Source organism: Lissotriton vulgaris, chromosome 4_1 (genome assembly GCF_964263255.1).
Source record: "Lissotriton vulgaris chromosome 4_1, aLisVul1.2, whole genome shotgun sequence".
In the NCBI taxonomy this organism is placed as follows: Eukaryota; Metazoa; Chordata; class Amphibia; order Caudata; family Salamandridae; genus Lissotriton; species Lissotriton vulgaris.
Genome location: NC_141691.1, coordinates 297,653,842 through 297,675,240, shown reverse-complemented (window position 1 = coordinate 297,675,240; position 21,399 = coordinate 297,653,842). Strand labels below are relative to the sequence as shown.

At 41.2% G+C, this 21,399-nt stretch overlaps 1 protein-coding gene across 9 annotated transcripts in view; it reads right to left on the bottom strand.

Annotated features, from left to right (window-relative positions):
* The window catches only part of FGF13 (fibroblast growth factor 13), a 1,000,232-nt gene that overhangs the window by 582,751 nt on the left and 396,082 nt on the right, over positions 1 to 21,399 (bottom strand). For 6 of the 9 annotated variants that reach the window (XM_086918621.1, XM_086918625.1, XM_086918620.1 and 3 more), the window contains one exon: positions 7,985 to 8,152. The exons of the other annotated variants lie outside the window; for them this stretch is intronic. In XM_086918621.1, the coding sequence (XP_086774747.1) occupies positions 7,985 to 8,152 (168 nt within the window). The remainder of the gene's footprint in view (positions 1 to 7,984; positions 8,153 to 21,399) is intronic. 9 annotated transcript variants of the gene reach the window in all.

The following is a 21,399-nucleotide window of genomic DNA, read 5'->3' as shown; positions in this document are numbered from 1 at the left end:
CGCTCTGCAATGCTTAAAAGATACTCCCTTCCTACTTTAATTTAGCCACCCCCTTAAATAGTGTATTTTCGATCATAGGGATTGAAATACGTCCAGAGATAGTAGAAAATTGGCAGCAGGCAGAGTTTATCATGTTAAAGGACTTTGTCAGGGAAAAACCAGGATGGGTTCCCAAGGCAAGCGCGGAGATACCCCTTCGGGGGTTGATTCTGGCGCTATATAAGAAATGCAATAACAATAATAATAATCATGGATAACCCTGACAGACATGCATCCCTAATTCAGGGGAATTTTTTATTGATAGGTTCATTTAATTTGATTTTTTTGATTTTGGGACAAATGGATCCCACACTGATTAGTTCTCCTACTCAATTATTTAATTACCTTTTTGTGCACTCACGGGAGAGGAAACCTGGGGAGTGGAAGCATTGCTTAATTCCGAGCAGGGAGGGATATTTAAGTCTTAAAGCAATTAGTAAATGGCAGAGACAGGAAAATCAAGTGTTATCTCCAACTATCTGGAAGAACATTAATAGACTTAACTTTACTGTATTAAGGGGAGCCAATTGGCGTAGAATGCTATTCTTCAGTAAATGGCTTTTATAAAAAAAAAAAGACTGAGGCAGAGAGACGCTACTGTTAGATCAAGCAGGAAGCTGTAGCAATACACTGAGCATGCCGAAGTGTCTGCATTTATATCTATAGCTACCTGCCCTCCGATCATACCCCTTTCCCAAGGATTCTCTTCCAAACCACTTTCACGCAAGGAAAAGTGGCTCCTCCAATTTCAGGTCTATGACTGTAGACTCGAATATCAACCAGGTTCATACAATCTGGTGAAACACTTATCCCGGCACCCTCAGAGAGCCACATCTGAGGAGATAGAAGAAGCTGCAGTCACCAAAGCCTATCTGAGGCTAGTGACAGAGAGATCTTGCCCACCTCTCATGGAGTTGGAGTTGCTTACAGATGCCACGAAAAGTGATGAATGCCTGCAGCATCGGATGATGCCCATGTGACTACCAGGAATGCTACAAGACACACAGGCATATATATATATTTTTTTTTTTACAGAGTTTTATATAGCACAAACTTGACCCAAAGGTAACGGGTATCAGAGTGCTTTACAAGGCACCAGTTACATTACATTAGGACAGATTCATTTTTGTTAGGCAGTGGGAGATTAAGTGACTTGCCCAGAATCACAGGATGTTCAGCGTCACTGCTGAGATTTGAACCCAGTTCCCCAGATTCGAGGTCAACCTCCCTAGCCGTTAGGCCAACTCCTCTCCCTTGGGCAAACTACATTCGGCATGGGGTGAATTGTGCAGAACTGTTCCCCATCACCCAACCTGAACTCCTGAACCTATTGATGACACCATGGCGCTCAAACCAAAGGCGACACCAATGACTAGTCCAGTGTTAGAAGAAATGCCAGGACATCATCTATTAGCAAGTGTGACTTGGTCTATGTAAGAGGCAGCAAGTTCCGTCTTCCCTTCAACATGCAGATAGTGGAGAGTGACAAGTCGGAAGGGAACTATGGTCACCACTCGCCAAGGGGGAGAAGAAGTCACTTGCAATGTTTCTTTCTTTAAGAAGGTCTATGAAAACACGGGAGCCCATCATAATCACGAGGAGGACGCCTATTTCAGTGAAGAAGACAATGTCCCGGAATTTCTGATCACTCTCCAGAACGATCCCCCAGGAGAGTCACCATCACACGACACCAGGTCTTGACTCTCTGATGCGACTCTTGGAGTGCCACGCAAAAACGAGGACACTGGTTCCCAGATTCCCATCTGCTCAGGTCGTAATAACTATTCAAAATATGATCTGAGAAGCAACCCCGCTTCACCGTCCTGCCTGGCGGAGTTCCTGGTGTGAAGATTCCGAGCTACCAGGCGGCTGTTGGCGGACTGGTAACAGGATGATCTCTAGTAATAAATGATGTTGTTGGCACACTATTCGATGAAATGATTATGTGACATGTTATGTAGTTTATGCAGTTTTGGTTTTTTGTGAAAGTTGAGGAGGAATGTAGTGTTCCACTGACCCCGCAGACAGGGGGTGTAGAGGTGTCCTAACCTGCCAACCACGACCAGTGGTTTGCCCCGATGTGATGTACTGAGTATAAAAATATAGGCAGCTGTGAGTTATCCCCACTAACCACAACAAAGCTAGTTGGCATTATTATTTCTAGGCCCCTAGGCCTGAGTGCCAACTTTAAACCTCCATCCTCTGGGGCCTGAGATGGCTCTTTACGAAGCTATTAAGAATGTTACTGAACAAATGGCTGAATTTGAGGGCAAGGCCATCCTCACAGCTAAGACGTGAGTGACAATACTCTGGACGGGTTTTAAACCCAATAAATGTACTGCGTGGCTTCAGGATATGATATATTGTAATGAAAGTATGTTTGTGTATAGTAACACTGTACATTCTAAGACATGGACCAAAAACATTTGGGGGCTGCTAACATGTTTTTTGTTGTTATAGGAACAGTCATGGATTCGAAAACCTGCAGCAAACAGCATGTCAAAATACTTACACTGTACATAGTACTTTAGGTGAACCAAGTACAAATCTCTGCAACAGCTATGCATGCCAATGCTTTGTAGAGCTGTTAATGAACTTTGTTGTGCAACTATGGTGGGCGATGCACGTATTGTGGTGGTCTGTTGCACGTGGTGTCAAGAATATGTGATAATAATATGCAGAAAATGTAATTAAGGCAATTTTAGCAAGCATTTGCAATGCAATAGGTCTCGCATTAGGAAAGTTTGAGCTATTGGTATGGTAAATGACACATTTTTTATTTATGTTTTGTTTTTTAAAGTAGCGAAATTATTAGCTTTGTCATTTACAATGCCAATAGTTATAACTTTCGCCAATGTGACACCTATAGCATTTGTAATGCAATATGTGTTGTATTTACGTGAAACATATTAGCTCCAGATACCTATCTAGCTCTGGTACACATCGGCAGAGACTTTATTGAGCCTGTGGCTTTATTTAAGACAATTCCCCATATACCATGGCATATTTCCTGCGCTGTGATCAGCAGGTCGTCGGGCTCTTCTGTGTAGTGCCGGCTTTGAATCCTCCACCTTTATGCTTTGTACGCCCTCCCCTGTATCTTCATACAAGTGTCTTGACCCCTCACTGCCCCGTGGAAAAGTTTAACAATTCTCACAATTCCAAGACCCAATTTGCCATGTTTTCCTTTGTTTGAATATCTGGGACGTTTACCATGTCGGATCTTCTTTATCTCAATGTTCATGTGAAGAAGATACATTTGGTATCTAGCACTTCTTGTGTCAATATTCTTTTTTTTTTCTTCTTTTCTTAAAGTCTCAAATAGTGGGCGGAGCAATCTAAAATCGTGCGTCCATTTCAGTAGGCCCACATTTAATCATATGCACAAGATGGGATGGAGTTAGGAGTCTATAACAGATCGAAGGGATCTATGTGTGAGAACATTGAGTTTTTTTTTTTAAATATGACTCCATATTTGGTGAAACTTAACCTAAAATTTCCTGAAGATGCCGGTTGGTGCGCCTTTATCCAGTACAAGTGAATTAAATTTAGTGTAAAACGTGATTTAATCACTATTTTAGGAGCTGAAAATGTACTTGCAGAAAACGGCTTTTATGCATTCTTGGAAAAAAACAATAACTTTTCGGGGGCGGGTGGGGAGGGATACAGTTGCCTCCCCAATATTGGAGTAAATTCCAAATGCCTGTTTTATGCTCCTGTCATTTGCAGTGTTTGTGATATCAGCAATCTTATGGATTGTTACAACGTTATTGTCTGCAGTTGTGAAAAAAATAACACAGCAGATTCACGCTGGGGATATTTAAAGCTCGTGCAAACATCAGTTTGCTAAAGTCCCCTCTTACCCTATGGATAGGCCGCTCCTACGATGTGCTATATTCAGATCAGCGAACGTGATGTATACAACCCACTCCTCATTTAGCTGCACTCACGCGTTACTCTGCGAGCTCCGCCCGGCTCAAGGCAGTTTGTTTCCCTACAGGAAATGACCTTGCAACGTGTACTCTGCCCCTCTCCTGACAGGAATCGGGCTGGAGGAACTATTCAAAACTTAAAATACATATTTGCCCTGGGGAGGTCAAACCGCCTTCTCAAAAAACACGGGTGTGTCTCTGTGTTTAGGTTCCCGGTCACGTAGTCCGCGCCCCCATGCTGGGGGCATGTTTGCAGTGCATGTGCTTATAGGGGTTGTCACCTGTCCTTGAAACCTCATCAGCCCTGTTTTTCCAGCTATGTCCCTAAAATAGTTTTCAGATGGTGCTTTCCTGGGGTTGGTATACGTGCCTATAAACAGCACAGCAGTGCTTGGTGGCAGGGTCGGGCCCTGCCATTCAGAGTTTCTGGCCTCCAAGAAGTGTGCGTGTGCACAGCGTTATGCGGGATTCCCACACAAGCTCTAAACTCTCCTAATATGCCTGCACAGCGGTGCCCGGTGCCCGTAGGCTGCGTCGGCTCAAGCCTCACTGACTATTTTTATAATGATTGTTTATTTATTATTTTGGTGTTTTTTTTGTTCTGCATGGAGCGGACATAATCACACAGGATGTTGTAGCCTTAAGTGTGATGTGTGTTGAGCGGGGAAACGTTTCTGTGTCAGGAAATATAGGCTAGACGAGTAATATAAAACAAATTCACGACATTCAAAAACAAGTACTATTGGGTAGGGGCACATTAAGTACAACTATTTAATCATTAATAAATAACTGATATCATCATTCAGTATTAAGCAAGTAAAGAAAATGCAGTGATCACCAAACGTGCGTTATCAGAGACTATTGTCTAGTGCAAAAATGTAACTAGCCATAACAAACGAGCAAGGCATACCGGGAATGACATAGGCAACAAACCCAGAGTGACAATTGGGTGAGAGCCTAATACATCAGACCGACGCTCTGCTTTGAGACGTGCCGCCCTCCATCCACCCGCAGCTATGCACAGCCCCCCACCATCTCTAACAATGATGGAAGCCCTGCGTGTGCCCGATGAGTGGGGTTGGGAGGGTGTGTGTGTGCGCGTTTGTGTGTGTATGTAAGCCCCGCGTGTGTGGGGAGGGGAGGAAGGGGATGCGTGTGTGCGCGTGGGAATGTGTGTGCGCATGCATCAGTGTGGCTGTGTTTGCGCATGGGAATGAGGCACGAGAGGGGCACGGCGTCGTGCGCGCCCACAAGGTGAAATCTGCGCTTGTGCACCTCTCGTGTCCACATTCCCAAATACGGGTAACAATAGTTGTCTTGCTGACAGCAATCAATGCTTTCACATTGAATGCAGGTCAGCTCGACCTACAAAATGGGGATACTCTATGATTTCATTTAATACACTAATAAATTGAAGCATAAGCGATTGCTTTGTTTAACCTTCAAGGGCACACAGAGGGGTTTTGCTACCATTCCACATTTACTCAGTTAACTATCGATTTGCCTTTTCATCAAAATGATCGTGTAAATGGTTTATTGACCTTGATGATGGGCCCTGAACTCCAGAAGTTTAAATTGGTTCATTTATTCACAGCATTAGTACATTTTTACACAACTATTGTCCAGCTAAACCAAAGGTTGTTAGTTGTACTTAGTAACAACTCAATTCTGAAATACATTTGCTTTAAGCTACTCTCAACGTCAGGACTGTTTGCATTACTAGAAACAAGAAATGCAAGTGTATAAGCTCACTACGTCTGGTCAACACAAAAAGTATTGGTAAGCACTTATAAAAAATACTGAGGCACGTTCAAAGCGTTTTGCAGTTCAAAGTTCGATAATGTGCTCAGTTTGTGTGTGCATGGATTTGCAAACTGCACCTACACAAGTCCTGCTGCTTCTACAGAATGTAAAGTTCACACATACGGAATACATACATAATAAATGTCCCTCCGCCACATTGTGGTTAGCATGCACATGCACCCACCATGTCATCAACTTCAACTGGACCTTTGTCAGATGACAAATTACGTACATTCTGATTTCTGTATGTGCATCTCCTCTATCCTTGAAGCACAATTTCCTGAGATTATCGTACTTTTTTCCATTTCAACTAATTAGGTTTAAAAATGAAACCGGTAAGCAGCCTCTAATGTGCAACAGTGGGTTGATGTCATAGAGCATGCCTACATCAATAGGCTGCTGTCCTACCACCACAAGGATGCCTGGGAACAATGCATGATGTTGGATGCAGACTCCAATACACAACAGGTATGTATCATCAGTCAGTGCCAGACACGTGTCATAAACCTATCATGCAAATTGTGCAATCCAGCTATGCGACTAGGCCTTGATAAAGCTCCCTCAATGTGTGTTTCAAAATCACTCTAAAGTATGGAAAGCATTCCATACCTTAACATGTAACATATTCAACGAAAAATCAATAAATTCACTAAGTCTTAAAATAGGAACCAATTTCCAGTCGTGTCAGAACAGAGATTCACTTGCAATCAATAACACAGGCCATGTCAGCACAAGTGTGCTTTTATCTAGCATCCTATTTGATCTACTTCATAACTTGGAAGTCCTTGTATAACAGTAATGTGTAATCATTATAACGTTGCATTAAATGGAATTATATTTATAACAATACAACCATCTGCAAAAAAACAAGAATATTCCTCCATCCATCGCTGAAAACTACTTGCAATCTTCTGGTTCTTCTGACATGGTAAGAAATAACCTGATGTGTACACAATAGTTGCTGTGCTGCACAATGACCTTGCCTGCTATGCAACAATCCACTCCAACGTGCTACCAACCCATTTGCTGTCATTCGGTCAGAAGCACAACGCGTGTTAAATGATTCTTCCTATTTTACTCCTGTCCTATGTGTGGATTACTCCGGAATTTTCATCCCTGATTAATACAACTTTATCTGTGAATAGTCGTGCCTTACTTTAAACTTACATGTGACTTACTCATAAGTTCCCAGGAGTAAGACAAGTTTATTTGTGGACCTAATTCACTCTGTTTTTCTGTGAGCTGCTGTCTATTACTCCTAGAAATTCATGAACAGGTCACACCCACGTTTAGTGTAAGACACAACTAGCACAGCAAATGCTTTGTGAACATCGCCAAAAAACTGAGGAATACTCATATAAGACAAGAGCAGGAAGCAAAACACACTCACAGAAAAATAATTAGAAATTGACCTCTTGGTAAATAGCTAAAAAAAGAACAGCGATACAATGCGAATGACAGTGAAATCGTTATTGGCGATTTGACAAATGTGCATTTATAAACATGTTTTCCAAGAGAATATTTTATTAGAATTTTCTAGATTTAACATGTTAATTAACAAAAATACTAAATGATGAAGGTATCGGTAATCAAATATTATGCAATTCAGTACATTTCATTTACAGTCTTATCTTTTTATCAGTATAAATGTCTTCCAAACCTTTATGGCATCTGCAAAGGAAAAGAGTCAGAATTTCAAATGCGCATGCAAGTTCTTGACGCCAGATGCATCCCAACGTGCATTATGTACATTCTCAGATTCCACTGAATGATAGCTCTCGTGGCCATTTTGTAGCCGTATGCTTGAGCTTTAAACGTAGGTGGGAGCGAATCTCCTAGTATTGCCATTCCTTAGCATAGTGCAGGTTTTGAAACATTGGGGAAAAATGGTAAGGGATGATGCTGTTCAGAGTAGCAAGCAACTTTGCAGCCAATAGGCAAAGGCAACGATGTCAACTGCAGTCATCAAGCTAGAGTTTGGGTTAGACAGCCAAGTCATTTCCGGTTCTGCTGTACATGCTTTACTATGATACGTGTCCCATGTTCAATCGTATAAGACATTGATGCAGGCAAGCAGGGGGCTATGAAGTGCATTCCGGTCCCTGTGTCGCTAGCACTATACTGACACAGGCTGAAAACCACACCGCACACCATGGGGACACGTACACTAAAAGAAGAACAAACAAGACATGGATCCGGGGTGCACAAACCTTCTGGTTCTGTGTGTTCTTTGAGGTGCACTTGCTTCAGAGGGCAGCAGAAGATTTCGTGACACTTAGCACGAAAGGGGGACTCTTTTTTCTTTAATTCCGCAGACTGGATGGAATCTTGCCGTAACATAATGTACTCCTGTGTGCCAGGGGGAGCGTCATCCAAAACTGTGGTTACCACATAAAATGATACTGAAATTAGAGCTGAATATAGAAAATCTAATGCATTACTATAAACTATAAATTGATAATGTCAGAAAAAAAATACAAGTTCTAGAAAGGAAAGAAAACATCTGTAGATGGAGACTTAAATGGTGCTCTAAGTAGTGCTCTTTGTACAATGTTTAATTCTACATCAATTGGCACAATGCAAAATTTTAGAAACAAGTGCGAGAGATAGGTGAATATGGTACTGTACGTAGGTGGTAGTGATGTTTACTGACAAGAGTAAAGAGACACAAATTAGAAAGAAATTGAAAGGAACAGTGATATTTTGTGTGAGCTTGTATGCTTGCATTAGTGTATTTGAATGTGTAAAATATATGTGCCAGTAGACAGTCTAATATTGCATTTATTCATTTGCAGTACGAAGGGAGGGACATAGATGTGGTTAGGAGGCAGCCCTAGTGGTATTCCCTAAGTGATCTATAAAAACTAATGCGATATTTTCATTTTATATCATAATTTTTTGTCAAAGGAAGCTACTTATTTTAACTAACTAGGACTTCTTTGTTCTTTCTGATAACAATGTTGGATCAATTCAGTGAGCATAAATATGCGCACTGTACAAGAAGAACCAATGGCATAGTTTGTATGTCAATGATAGGGGATTTGCATTATAGTGACACCTACTTAGATGGCAATTTTCTTTCCTAAAAGTAGCCTCCTCCACGAAGGTTAACTCGTGCCACTAATAAATCCTTCCAATATGGAGGTATGTTTAGATTTTATATTCTTAAAATAGTTTTGGTGGAGTTAACAAGACACTATTTAGCCAAATGGTTGTCTTTGGTTATGGAGCTTATTTGCTGTAATATTTTCACTGTCTTCTGTTACATACATTGTTTATTATGCAAGATTGGTGGCTTGTTTAAAGGAGATCATTGTTAAACTATTTCAGCATCTATGAAATAACATATTGGTGATGTACATTTATTCCCAACACTCGAGCAAAAAATATTACACAGAAACATGAATTTCAATACACCCCAAAACAAAAAGCATTTTATTTGGAATTTCCTGGATGTATTGTTCTTGGCTGAACATGTCTGTACAAGTAAGGTCATAAAGAAAGAGCCTTACATTCACTTGTTGTAGTTAGGAAAGTACACTATTTCACAAAGACTCTTATTTCAAAGCTATGGGATCACAAAACCATATTTTTAAAGAATAAAGTAAGTAGTGAGTGAACCACGAACCACTACATTCCAGTGTTTAATCCCTCAGAGTGGGTGCAAATGCAGCAAACACCAGAACAGTAATCTGGGGAACAGGGAGGAGGTAGTGGAAACCCGGGATAAAAAGTAGACTGACTTTTAAATCTGAAAAAAAACATGAAATAGCCTTCTGAAAGATTTTCTTTAGATACCACGGAATCAGTACTAAACATCATCCAAGAAATGCAACTGCATTAAGTTCTATTTTTGCCCACCATGTTTAATCGTCAACAAATAAACAGAATACAAGAATCAAAATAATTAAATGTAGTTCAAATCAGTTTATGATCCAGGCAAACATATATTAGAAAAAATATATTTGTTGTTAAAGCAGTTGAATTAATGACTAGAGATATTTCCAATAGAGAGTTGCTGCAAACATCGACCAGCAGAACTGAATAAATGAAGGGTCGACTCAAACTAAGCAATTAAGTGGGAAGCATGATTGATTTTAATGTGGCCCTCTAGAACATGAGCACCGAAATGCCAACCTGGCCAAAGAAGTAGGGTCCTGATGTATAACACAGGTCTCAAAAGTAATTCCAAATAGTGCACCAACTTTTTGCTCCCTGGCTCCAATTTTGTGATGCAACACATTTATAAATACATTGTGGCACACATCTCCAGTTGTAGGGGGTCACAGAATGACCTGCTAATATATTAATTAGGCTGATTGCTAATTGTAACCCCCATCACTGGTTACAAACACAGGTATGGTGATCCCCATGGAATGATAGACCAAAATCCCAGTGCCTGCATCCCAAAATGGAAAACTATGTTAAAAACAGTCCCTGATCCTTAACAAACCAGTAGTGTTATAAAAAATGTTTCTTATTTGTGAACACATCAAGGTTACCTTACACAATCCACAATTATGAAACTGTGAAAAATGGAAAGCTGTCCCTTTGAGAGATGCCCTTATCACCTCCTTAGTAGTGTCAGTAACTCCTCAATTATTTGCGAACACAGGTGTGTTCAGTTCACAAACCATTGACACACACAATTCCAAAGTGTCCCTTCTTAACTGAGATATGTAAAAGTTGCAAAGTCCCTAAAACACATTTTACTGGTCGGAAATGCTTCTCCGGCTTGCACAATTGGTTTACTACATTGTAAACAAAGAATAATTTGTGAATCCAATCTCTATGATTTTATGAATCTCAGGGTTTGCACCGTACAATGATTTCATACATCTGAATCTAGAATCTATCCAGGAAATCCTAAGAGGTCCGTGCAAAAATACATGCAGGGGCTCCAAATTCTATAACCCATAATACTGACTCTTTAACAAAAAATGCACTGTTGCTCTACAGTAGCGTTCCTTTTAGAGTGGAATTTATGCAACTTACATATGTGCAAATCACATGAATCAGAAACTACAGGCTCTATTAAGTCATCACAGAGAGAAAAAGTATAACAAAATGGGACATGTGTTCATCAAAACCTCAGCACAGTGTCTCTCTAGTCAGAGGCCACTAACAATAAAAGCAAAAGATCATTGTAGGTATAATATCTATTTATTTAAGTATGAAGTGCTCAATAACCCATTGATATCATGGCACTTGAACTATTCAGAAATCATAACACAGGAAAAAAGGATACACGGAGAGATAGGGGAAGCCTTGAACAATACATTAGGCAACAAGATGTGTATTTACATTTTGACTTGAAGTCTTAAATGATGGCAGTGAGTAGCGGGCCAAGAGATAGGGAGTTACACAGTTTAGAACCCATATTCATGAAAGATCTACCTCTGCTTTTCTCTTTCCTGCATTGGGAGATCTTCAAGAAAGTGGTCGAGCCAGGGTGGAGGGATCCTGATGGAAAATAGGGGATACTAAGGCGGGGAGTTGTATTGTCAGGCAGAGGATGCCAAACCTTGGAATCATGACCAGATTCTAAATGACACAGGACTAAATCACCCACCACCTGGGCATGGCATTCAGAAGGAAGAAAATAAAGAATGTTCTTCAGCAGTAAAACGAGTTGCATGACGAGCCTAACATATGGGTCTAAATAAATAGACAAGTTATTGTGACCAAGGCACCAATATCTTTTACTTGAGGAATGGAAAGTTGAGTCCTTAAAGAGGTAAATCAATCGATTAAGTGTCAATTCTGTGGTAATACTCCAATGATAATGCATTCTCTTTGTCCACATTCATAATGAGACAGTTACAGGCCATCCAGATGTGAGCTGTTACTAAACAGCAATACAAAATGTTGGGGGCAAATTTAAAAAAGTATTTATGAGTACAGGAAGTAGCACTACAGGAGTACCTAAAAACATACACTTACATTCCTTCACGAATCAGCCATAAAATAGCCAACTCGCTATTGGTAAAAGTCCAAAGTTCCAACTCTACCTGAATATTTGCTGAATATTCACATTTCACTTCTGTATTAGATGTTCTAGGCCAACTTACAAATGCATTTCAGTATACATAATAGAGTACTACTGGAGCACTATTTAAGTATTCAAAAATGCCTGTGTGACTAGGCCTAATATTTTTACATCCTTCCTATACCAAGTACTATAAAAAACACTACACACTCATTTCGGATAAAAGCTTCTCAGAGTCTAAAGTAAGACATTTTTTGTTAATAAACATCTTGCTCACAGCAAAGTTTAAAGGCAAAAATAATGATTATTGTAAGTGATGTGATCACATAAGGCCTAATTGAACGTTTTACTGCTGGACTTTCGATCTGTCATTGCTTTCGACTCCCTTCCTCCATCAAACCTGCTGGCCACACTCATAGTTCACTCATCTTTCAATGGCAGGGTGGCTTTGATTTCTGTACCTAAGGGGTTGTGTGTGCCAGTGTAGGATAAACTAACAGACGGAGAGTCACCAATTAAAAATTTACTATTGTACATGTGAGAGCTTAGTTTTTTCACCACAATACATGGAGTCCATTCTAAATACTCACATGTCCCTAAGATGCTGCTGTTTTTTCCCAGCCTACTTTTTTGTGAAAATCTTGCTGCCTCCATAAGGAGGGCTTTCGTGACAAAAACTGTGCCACACATAGTATTGGATCTGCCAATCTAAATTGGATAACTGTTCTGACACCTTTATCGTTACTGCTGAGCCTCGTTGCACCAGACCGCAGCGACAGCAGAGTTTTGACCAACACGATATATGATTTTCACCTAAGTCCAAATACTCTGAATAAGCTTTATTCCTCCCAAAAAGTTCCTCTCTATCCTCTTTCCTTGATACTCCAAAACCTTTGTTTATGATAGGCTGCTCCCATATTAAAAACTGAATGCATTAATACATTTTTCAAGATTGACACAATAGCTCGCTGCTTTACCTTACACAGCAACCCTTCTGCTAAACAATCACAAACCTAACGCACAAACACATCATTCCACCAGAATACAGATGTAAAAGGAATTGCAGCATGGTTTGCAATACGACTGACTATAATGTAGGATATCCATCATGTGATCTGCAGAGATGTAATTACATAACACAGCTGCAGTGATATTTTAAATATATAATAGTATGCATGAATCTGGTGGCGGTGTAATAGCATAATAATCAGTGCTGATTTATTCCTCAGCGTCCCTGATAGATACAGGATTTTAAAAGACATATTAGCATTATGGATATCCGGGGATCAGAAATACAAATGCTGAAACATGAGAAGGGGCCTCTTCAGATCATGCAGTACTTGCATGACCACTTGCCCTGCTGCTCAGTTCCACGTCTGGAATGAAAAATAACTAAAAGCAGCAAGCATGGCAGATCACCAGAAAAAAATCATTACAGTTCACAACCCAGCGCTACAAGTTAATGCGGAAGGCCTCCTGCTCATAACTGTTAATCAAGGCTGGTGAAGATAAATGCCTGACATGCAAGAAAGATATTGCTGCAGCACTCGGCAATAAATTGGTTTCTGGGGCTTAGTGTGGGAAGTATCCCATATTTTATTGGATTGGAGTGCGGCTGTTTTCAAACAGAGAAAGGCTATTACACAACAGACACATGGCGATGATCTCCAGTGCAATAAATAGTTACATGCTAATGATAGATTTTTTTATGACTGTACACAGTCTGTGAAATGGTGTATCTGTAGCAAGAGAATAATATTTTTCACTGTAGAAAATACAATCTATACACTAACCTTTATCACTGAAATATTTATGAAGTAAGAATTCCGTATAAATGCAAAATTCATTTGCACATTTAAAATGAAGGAAACTATATTTTTAAATGATTAAGCAATAGAAAATAAAGTAGAAAGTACAACTGTGAAGTTCTCATGCTATGCAAATTCCTGTGGTTATTGTATTTGAAAGCAGGACAACAAAAGAAATCTTATGAAGAGTATAGGTTCGCCAATCTGGAAAGGTGTGTCTTTTCCTATATTGAAAACTACTCCCATATTAAAAGTTCACAGTGTGTTGTCAACCAGTACTACTACTTCAGGTTATCAAAATTGTCCACAATGCAGATTACTGGTAAGCAAGCTTTGACACTGACCTCTGTTAGAGATGTTAAGTGCTTTCATGCATGAGACTAATCTCGATGTTCAATGAAAGTCAAAAGAGCAGGCGATTGTGTTCCTCTGGCTAGTATTGCATGACCTCTGAATATGGATTTGCTTGTAAGATATAACACAGTCATACATACATTGAGGCAATAATGTGGTTGTAATTGCAAGATTGAAACTATAACATAAACCTTAGTGGAAAGTTTCCAATGGTAGGTTTGAGACAGCATTGCTTCAATGTTGTGGGAATAAGAAACTGGACAACAGCAATATGGCCTTAGTGCAACTACCGCAACTAAGGGCAGAATTCGCCATTCCTCTGATTTGAAAGTGTAATATTTGCATATATAGCATATGCCTATATTTGGAGTATATGTCAGGCTTTTATGGGTGTTACAGAGCTAACCAAGAGTACTCTTCGAAATATGCAACAGTCAAAGAATGGGCCCCATATTATATTGGTGATAAAAAACTCCTAAATCTATGTATAAGAATACTGCAAGCAATTAAGCCCTATTTATGCCTTTACATTGCCACTAAATCCGAATTTCATGTACAAAAATACTTTTTTTTTGCATGCAGCGGGTACGTTTTAGTAATTATTATTCATAAGTACTCACAAACAAATCCACCAAAGAAATCACACATTATATGTACATCTCTTTTTATTTTCCTACAGTTATGTTCTTCAGACCATTCTTTTACTTCTTCCACATTCAATCTCACCACCCGCATCAACTAGTGGCCAACCATAGAAAGGAATTCTTCAAAAAAGTATTCTCCACCCCTGCAAAGAACTCTGCAACACCCTCTTAAACTACTTCCACAGCAAGATCACCAACATCTATAACAATTTCAGCCTCCAACCTCCAACCTCCAACCTGCCACCCTCAACCCAAACAACCTCAACCAACCCGCAAACATAAGCCAAACTATTTCCACTTGGTCCCTGTTCACCACCCCATCCACCTCAGCCATCATGTCATCCATCTACTCTGGGGCACCCGCTGACCCCTGCCCCATCACCTCTACAACCTCAAAGTGAATCCAATCAAAATGCAGCTCACCAGCATCCTCGCCACCTTTGATCTCCACAGCAACTTTCCCGGCTGGATGGAAACACAAAGATGTCATACCCCTCCTAAAGAAGCCTAGCCGACCCCAGCAATCTGAGAAAACCATCAAACAGCAGTTCACCTAATTCCTGGAACAAAACCACCTACTGGACGCCTCACAATCAGGATTCCGTGCCAACCACAGAACTGAGACTGCACTGATCTCCGCCACAGATTACATCAGAACACTCCCCGGCAGGTGAGGAATGGTGGCTCTGATCCTCTTCAACCTCATTGCGGCATTTAACAATGTCTCCCACAACACCCTCATACACAGACTCCACAACATAAGCATAGAGCACCACACCCTCAAGTGGATCACCTCCTTCCTTAAAGGATGCACACAAAGCATCTGACTGCTTTCCTTCACATCCACACCCAAAGACATCATATGAGGCGTACCACACGCAGATGTTGTCAGATCCCACAGACTCAACATAATCTCCTATGCTGATGACACTTAACTGATCCTCTCCCTCACAGAGGACCCCTCCAACACCAAAACCAACTTCTTCGTTGCCATAAACAACATAGCCGAATAGATGAAAGACAACTGCCTCCAACTCAACTCTGACAAAATGAAGTACTAGTCTTCAGGTAGAACACTTCTGCATGGAATCACAACTGTTGCCCTCCAGAACTCAGACCCGGGCCCACACCAACTGACCATGTACACAACTTCGGCACCATTGTGAACAGTTAACTGACCATGAAACGACAAGTCAATGCAATCTCCTTCTTCTGCTTCCACACACTTTGCATACTATGCCGATTCTTAAGATGGATCCCAGCCAATACCAGAAAGACCATCACTCAGGCCCTCGTCACCTCTGCACTGGCATCTCCACCTAGCTCCTCAGAAGCCTCCAGACTATGTAGAACGCTGCAACCAGACTCATCCTGGACCTCCCCAAACAAACCTTCATTGCCCCCCCCCCCCCCCCCACCTAAGGACAAATACTGGGAGATGGTAACATCCAAAACTTTTAGAACAAGTGCCCCACTCTCGCTTACAGGGATTTTTCTTGATTTTAAAGATGTGACTGGCCTAGAAGCTTACTGGGATGACATAACCAAGCCACTTGATAGAAAGCTCTATTTTCAGCTCAAAATTGGAAGCTTGCCAATTAGAGCATTTACATCAAGGTGGTCACAAGGCGGAACGGCCACTTGTCCATGCTGTCCAGCTTCCATGGAATCAGTCACTCATATGTTATTTGGGTGTCTAGCATACTCTGCCCCACGCAGGGCATGGCTGCGACCCATGTGTAAGCTACTAGGCACCAGGAGTGGAATGGTAGCAGTTAGAATTCTTTTTACGAGTACCAATCCTTTTGTTTCCTTATCAGTGGGAAAGTTTCTAGGGTGGTCCTGGACTCTAAGGAGTAAAATGATTAGTGGTTGACTTGGAAAGACTTGGTTTTAAATTTGGTTTTGTATCATATTTTGTATCTTATTTATCAGGAAATTATCGCATCTGCAATTTTAAACCATGTCATTTTTTTATTGAATAATATTATAGATTTTCTCATAATGTGAGGTCAAAAACTTACTTTTTTAAATTTTATGACAAAATGCATGCATTCTGCTTTCATGACAATTGTCGAATAAAGCTTGCTTGACTTGACTTGGCCCCCCCACATTAGAGGCCTCCACTGGCTCCCCATCTAGAAGATATGCCTGTTCAAGATCCTCATGCATGCCTACAAAACACTCTATGACCTAGGACCTGCCTACATCAGCCATCAACCAAACTACCACCAACCCTCTAGACAAATGCGCTCCTCTTCACTCACCCTTGCACAACCCCCGCATCCATCGCAGCTGCAGTAGTGGTCGTTCCTTCTCCTACACCACTGCCAGGGCCTAGAATGACCTCCTCCTCCAGCTCTGTACAGCCCCCTTACTGGCAGACTTCAGAAAGAGACTCAAGACCCGACTCTTCGACATAGACACAGCGCCCAGATACCCCTAAGGGTGACAGTGATGCACTTTTCAAATGCTCTTTGATTGATAATTGGCCAGATATATCAAAAGACAGGTTGAAAAATTGGCCGCAAAAACCTCATCACCATTTTCAATCAGTTTTTTTTATGTGATGTGACTTACGTGCTAATAGGTTGCATCTCAAACTGTCCAGCTAAGGGGTTTGAAAATGACATGCCTAAAGAATATCTATTTTTGAGACCCCCGGTGATTGGCTAGAAACAGAGGGGTAGTGAGCAGCAGACCACCCACCCGGTGTTTCAGTTCCTTAAAGTAACTAGAGCTGTGGTGCTGATTTGGGAAAATATGTGGTTCCCATTTGGGAAAATATGTGGTCATCGAGGCTGTGAATACCATCCACATATAAGAATGTCAATTAGTTATCCCCTCTTTATGGTGTCGGTAATTCATTAATCAGTTGTGACTGCAACTGTGGTCACAAAGCACAATGGCGTGAATTTTATACAATGTGTGACTGATGACCAACCACTCAAAATTCTTATCTTTAGGGAACCTCACTAGTTCTACATTGTCAGAATATGGTGGATGAAGGGAATTCATTTCCCACAATACTGGTATTTTGTTTTTTGCATTTAATAATTTGAATGGCAAACTTCAATACTCACACATCATTTCAAGCAATACATCTTATTTAGCTACTCATACAAGAAATTAGGGGAATCCTATATCCACAGATGTAATTTTACAATTCTAATTTCATACAGGATTACATTCTAGAAGAGAGACCCATAAATCAATAAACAATGCCCTGCTTGCTTACCTATTTTAGCTAGTCATTTTATTTTACCTACACCTTTAAAATTTTAAGACTATTTCTTTGTTGAATTACTGCAGTTCTGCAAAATATAATAGCTATCAAACCCCCTTTGATTTTTAAAGAATATGACGTTGTAATAGTTATCTGAATACAATTTTTGCTTATATGGTGTTTGTGAATTTAATTTAATTTAAAGAAACCCAACAGATTAGGGAGGAGAGCATTACATGTACAAGGATCAAACATATCAAGCTCTTACCAGGCTGCTTAAGACTTAAATACACATTTCTCAAATTAAGAAAATATGGGAAAACCAGCTCCTTCAGTAATGCTTTTAGTCCAGTGGTCTTCAATCTGTGGGGCGCGACCCCCAGGGGGGGTCGTGGAATCCTGGGAAGGGGGTCGCAAATTCTGCAGGAGGCCTAATTCACACCGAGGTGTGAAAAATATCAACGCCTCATTAACAAGTAAAAGGTCTTTTAAAGACCTGTCAAATACTTGGGTGTGACTGTGTGTCCCTGAAGCTGTTTCAGCCGGGCTCACATACACGAGCTGGGGGGAGCGGGGGGGGGGGGGAAGGGGGGAGGGGGCTGGGGGAGTGGCTGTAGATTAGCCCTTTGAGTTCAATGGATGTTGCGCACCTGGAGCTGTGCGGGAAAGAAGGACAACGACGCAGAGAGATACTGATCCCGCCCATGAGAGAGGCACAGAAAAGGTGGGTGGATGAATGGTGGGTGGATGGATGGATGTAAGGCTGAAGGATGGATGGATGTGGATGGATGAAAGGCTGAAGGATGGATGGATGTGTGAAAAGGTGGGTGGATGAATGATGAGTGGATGGATGAATGAAAGGGTGGATGGATGAATGATGAATGTATGGATGGAAGGATGAAAGGGTGGATGGATGAAGGATAGATTGGTGAAGGATAGATGTATGGATGGAAGAATGAAAGGGTGGACGGATGAAGGATGGATGGATGAAAGGGTGGATGGATGGATGTGTAAAAAGATGGGTGGATGAATGATGGGTGAATGGATGGATGAAAGGGTGGATGGATGAAGGATAGATTGGTGAAGGATAGATGTATGGATGGAAGAATGAAAGGGTGGACGGATGAAGGATGGATGAAAGGGTGGATGGATGGATGTGTAAAAAGATGGGTGGATGAATGATGGGTGAATGGATGGATGAAAGGGTGGATGGATGAATGATGGATGTATGGATGGAAGGATGAAAGGTTGGATGGATGAAGGATAGATTGGTGAAGGATAGATGTATGGATGGAAGAATGAAAGGGTGGACGGATGAAGGATGGATCAAAGGGTGGATGGATGAATGATGGATGGATGGATGTGTAAAAAGATGGGTGGATGAAGGAAGTGTGAATGGATGGATGAAAGGGTGGATGGATGAATGATGGATGTATGGATGTAAGGATGAAAGGGTGGATGGATGAAGGATAGATTGGTGAAGGATAGATGTATGGATGGAAGGATGAAAGGGTGGACAGATGAAGGATGTATGGATGGATGTGTGAAAAGGTGGGGGGATGAATGATGGGTAGATGGATGGATGAAAGGGTGGATGGATGTATGGATGAAAGGGTGGATGGATGATGGATGGGAGGATGAAAGAGTGGATGGATGAAGGATGGATGTATGGATGGGAAGATGAAAGAGTGGATGGATGTATGAATGGATAAAAGGTTGCATGGATGGATGTGTGAAAAGGTGGGTGGATGAATGATGGGTGGATGGAAGGAAGGGTGGATGGGTAAAGGATGGATGTATGGATGGAAGGATGAAAGGGTGGATGGATGAAGGATGGATGTATGGATGGAAGTATGAAAGGGTGGATGGATGGATGGATGTGTGAAAGTGTGTGTGGATGAATAATGGAGCGATGTGATGAGGTCTAACAGGCGCGTTTATGGTTGTCAAAAGTTGATGATGAGGAGTACCAGTTTCTAGAAACTTTTGTCGGAGGGGGTCCTTACGCCTTAAAAGGTTTTACAAGGGGGTCTCGGCATCAAAAAGTTTGAAGACCTCTGTTTTAGTCAGTCAACTGAGCATTAATCTATCGAGATCACACGTCCTACTACCCTCATCATCCAGATGCTGGAGACCATCTAATGCTTCTTACTCAAATGATCTTTTACAAGTTGGCTTCCATATTTTAGAACATCTCTGAGAGAGATCCACACATAACATGTTCTTTAGAATTGGCGAAAATAGCCTCCATGTCAGGAATCTCAAGGTCCGTTCACAAATTAATTTATATGCAGCAACTTGAATAAATGTATAAAAATCATTGACTGATGATTGTAGTTATCTAAAACTCGAAATAACATGGTATAGGAGTTCTAATACACAAAAATAAATTGCACATTTGTTCTTATGGATTGATGTCTACATATGGAAAATATTTACAATTATCTTCAAACTCCTGAAAAACCCTGGGGCAGTCACATGAACCTGTAACATTCACAGGTTTTTAGGTGCATGTGCATGCATAAGCCGTTAATGAATGAACATGAACGAATGAACATAATTTATAAAGTGCAGCTAATGCCCATGGAGCAGAGGAATAGCTGCAGCAGATGTCAGAAGCAAGTCTAGTGCACGGTTCGGCACCATCTACTCCTGTGGGAACAGCCAGATCTTTTCTGAAATTAAATAGGGAGGGAGCAGCTTTTAATGTCAGTGGGAAGCTGTTCAAAAGAAACGCTGTAGCCCTAAAAAAGCTCTGCCCTCCCCAGTTTGTTCTGCTAAATGGGGGGACAATCAGGTTCATGGCAGAGCCTGAGCGGAGCGTCCTTGCTGGGACGTACCACTTGAGTTACTCCCTGAAGTTGGCAGGCCTCAATCCATGCAATCATTTAGAGGCCAGACAGAGCGCCTTAAATCTCCATCGCTGTTTCACTGGCAGTCAGTGTAGTTTCCTAATGGCCCCTCTGGCCCATTCATGTTTAGGGATTTTAAGGAGACGGGCCTCAACATTTTGCAAAGTCTGAAGACTCTTTTCAAGTTCAGGAGGCAAGGATTTTTTAAATCTTTTTTATAAGCCTTAACGAGAAAAATGCGGCTGATGTAGTTTTATTTACTTTATCTTTGAACTTCATATCGTTATTGACCATGAAAGCTAGCTTTTTTGCTTTGTTTGAGGGTTCGGGAAGTGAGTCAAGTTCGGGTGGCCACCAGTTCGGTGTCCAGAGTGAGAGAATGTTACCAAAGAGGATAACCTCAGTTGTAGTGGCATTTATTTAAGGTAGTTGAGGTCCATCCACATGCTCAAACTGCTCATGCATGTTCTGAGTGCCATGCCAGAATTGTTTTCGGGCTTTGCCAGTGACACCACAATTTGGGTGTCATCAGAATCAGATACCAGAAAAAAAAACTGGTGATTGACTCGAGAGGTGTAACACAAAGATTGAATAGCGTTCGACTCAGTACCTATCACTGGGGAACTCCGCAGGGAGAAGAGCCTAGATGTGAACTTGTCCATTGTCACAGTGTGGTACCTGTTTACCAGGAAGCATTGGAGGAGATCTAATGCTGTGTCCTCTATCCCTAAGCTGCGGAGACGGTCAACCAG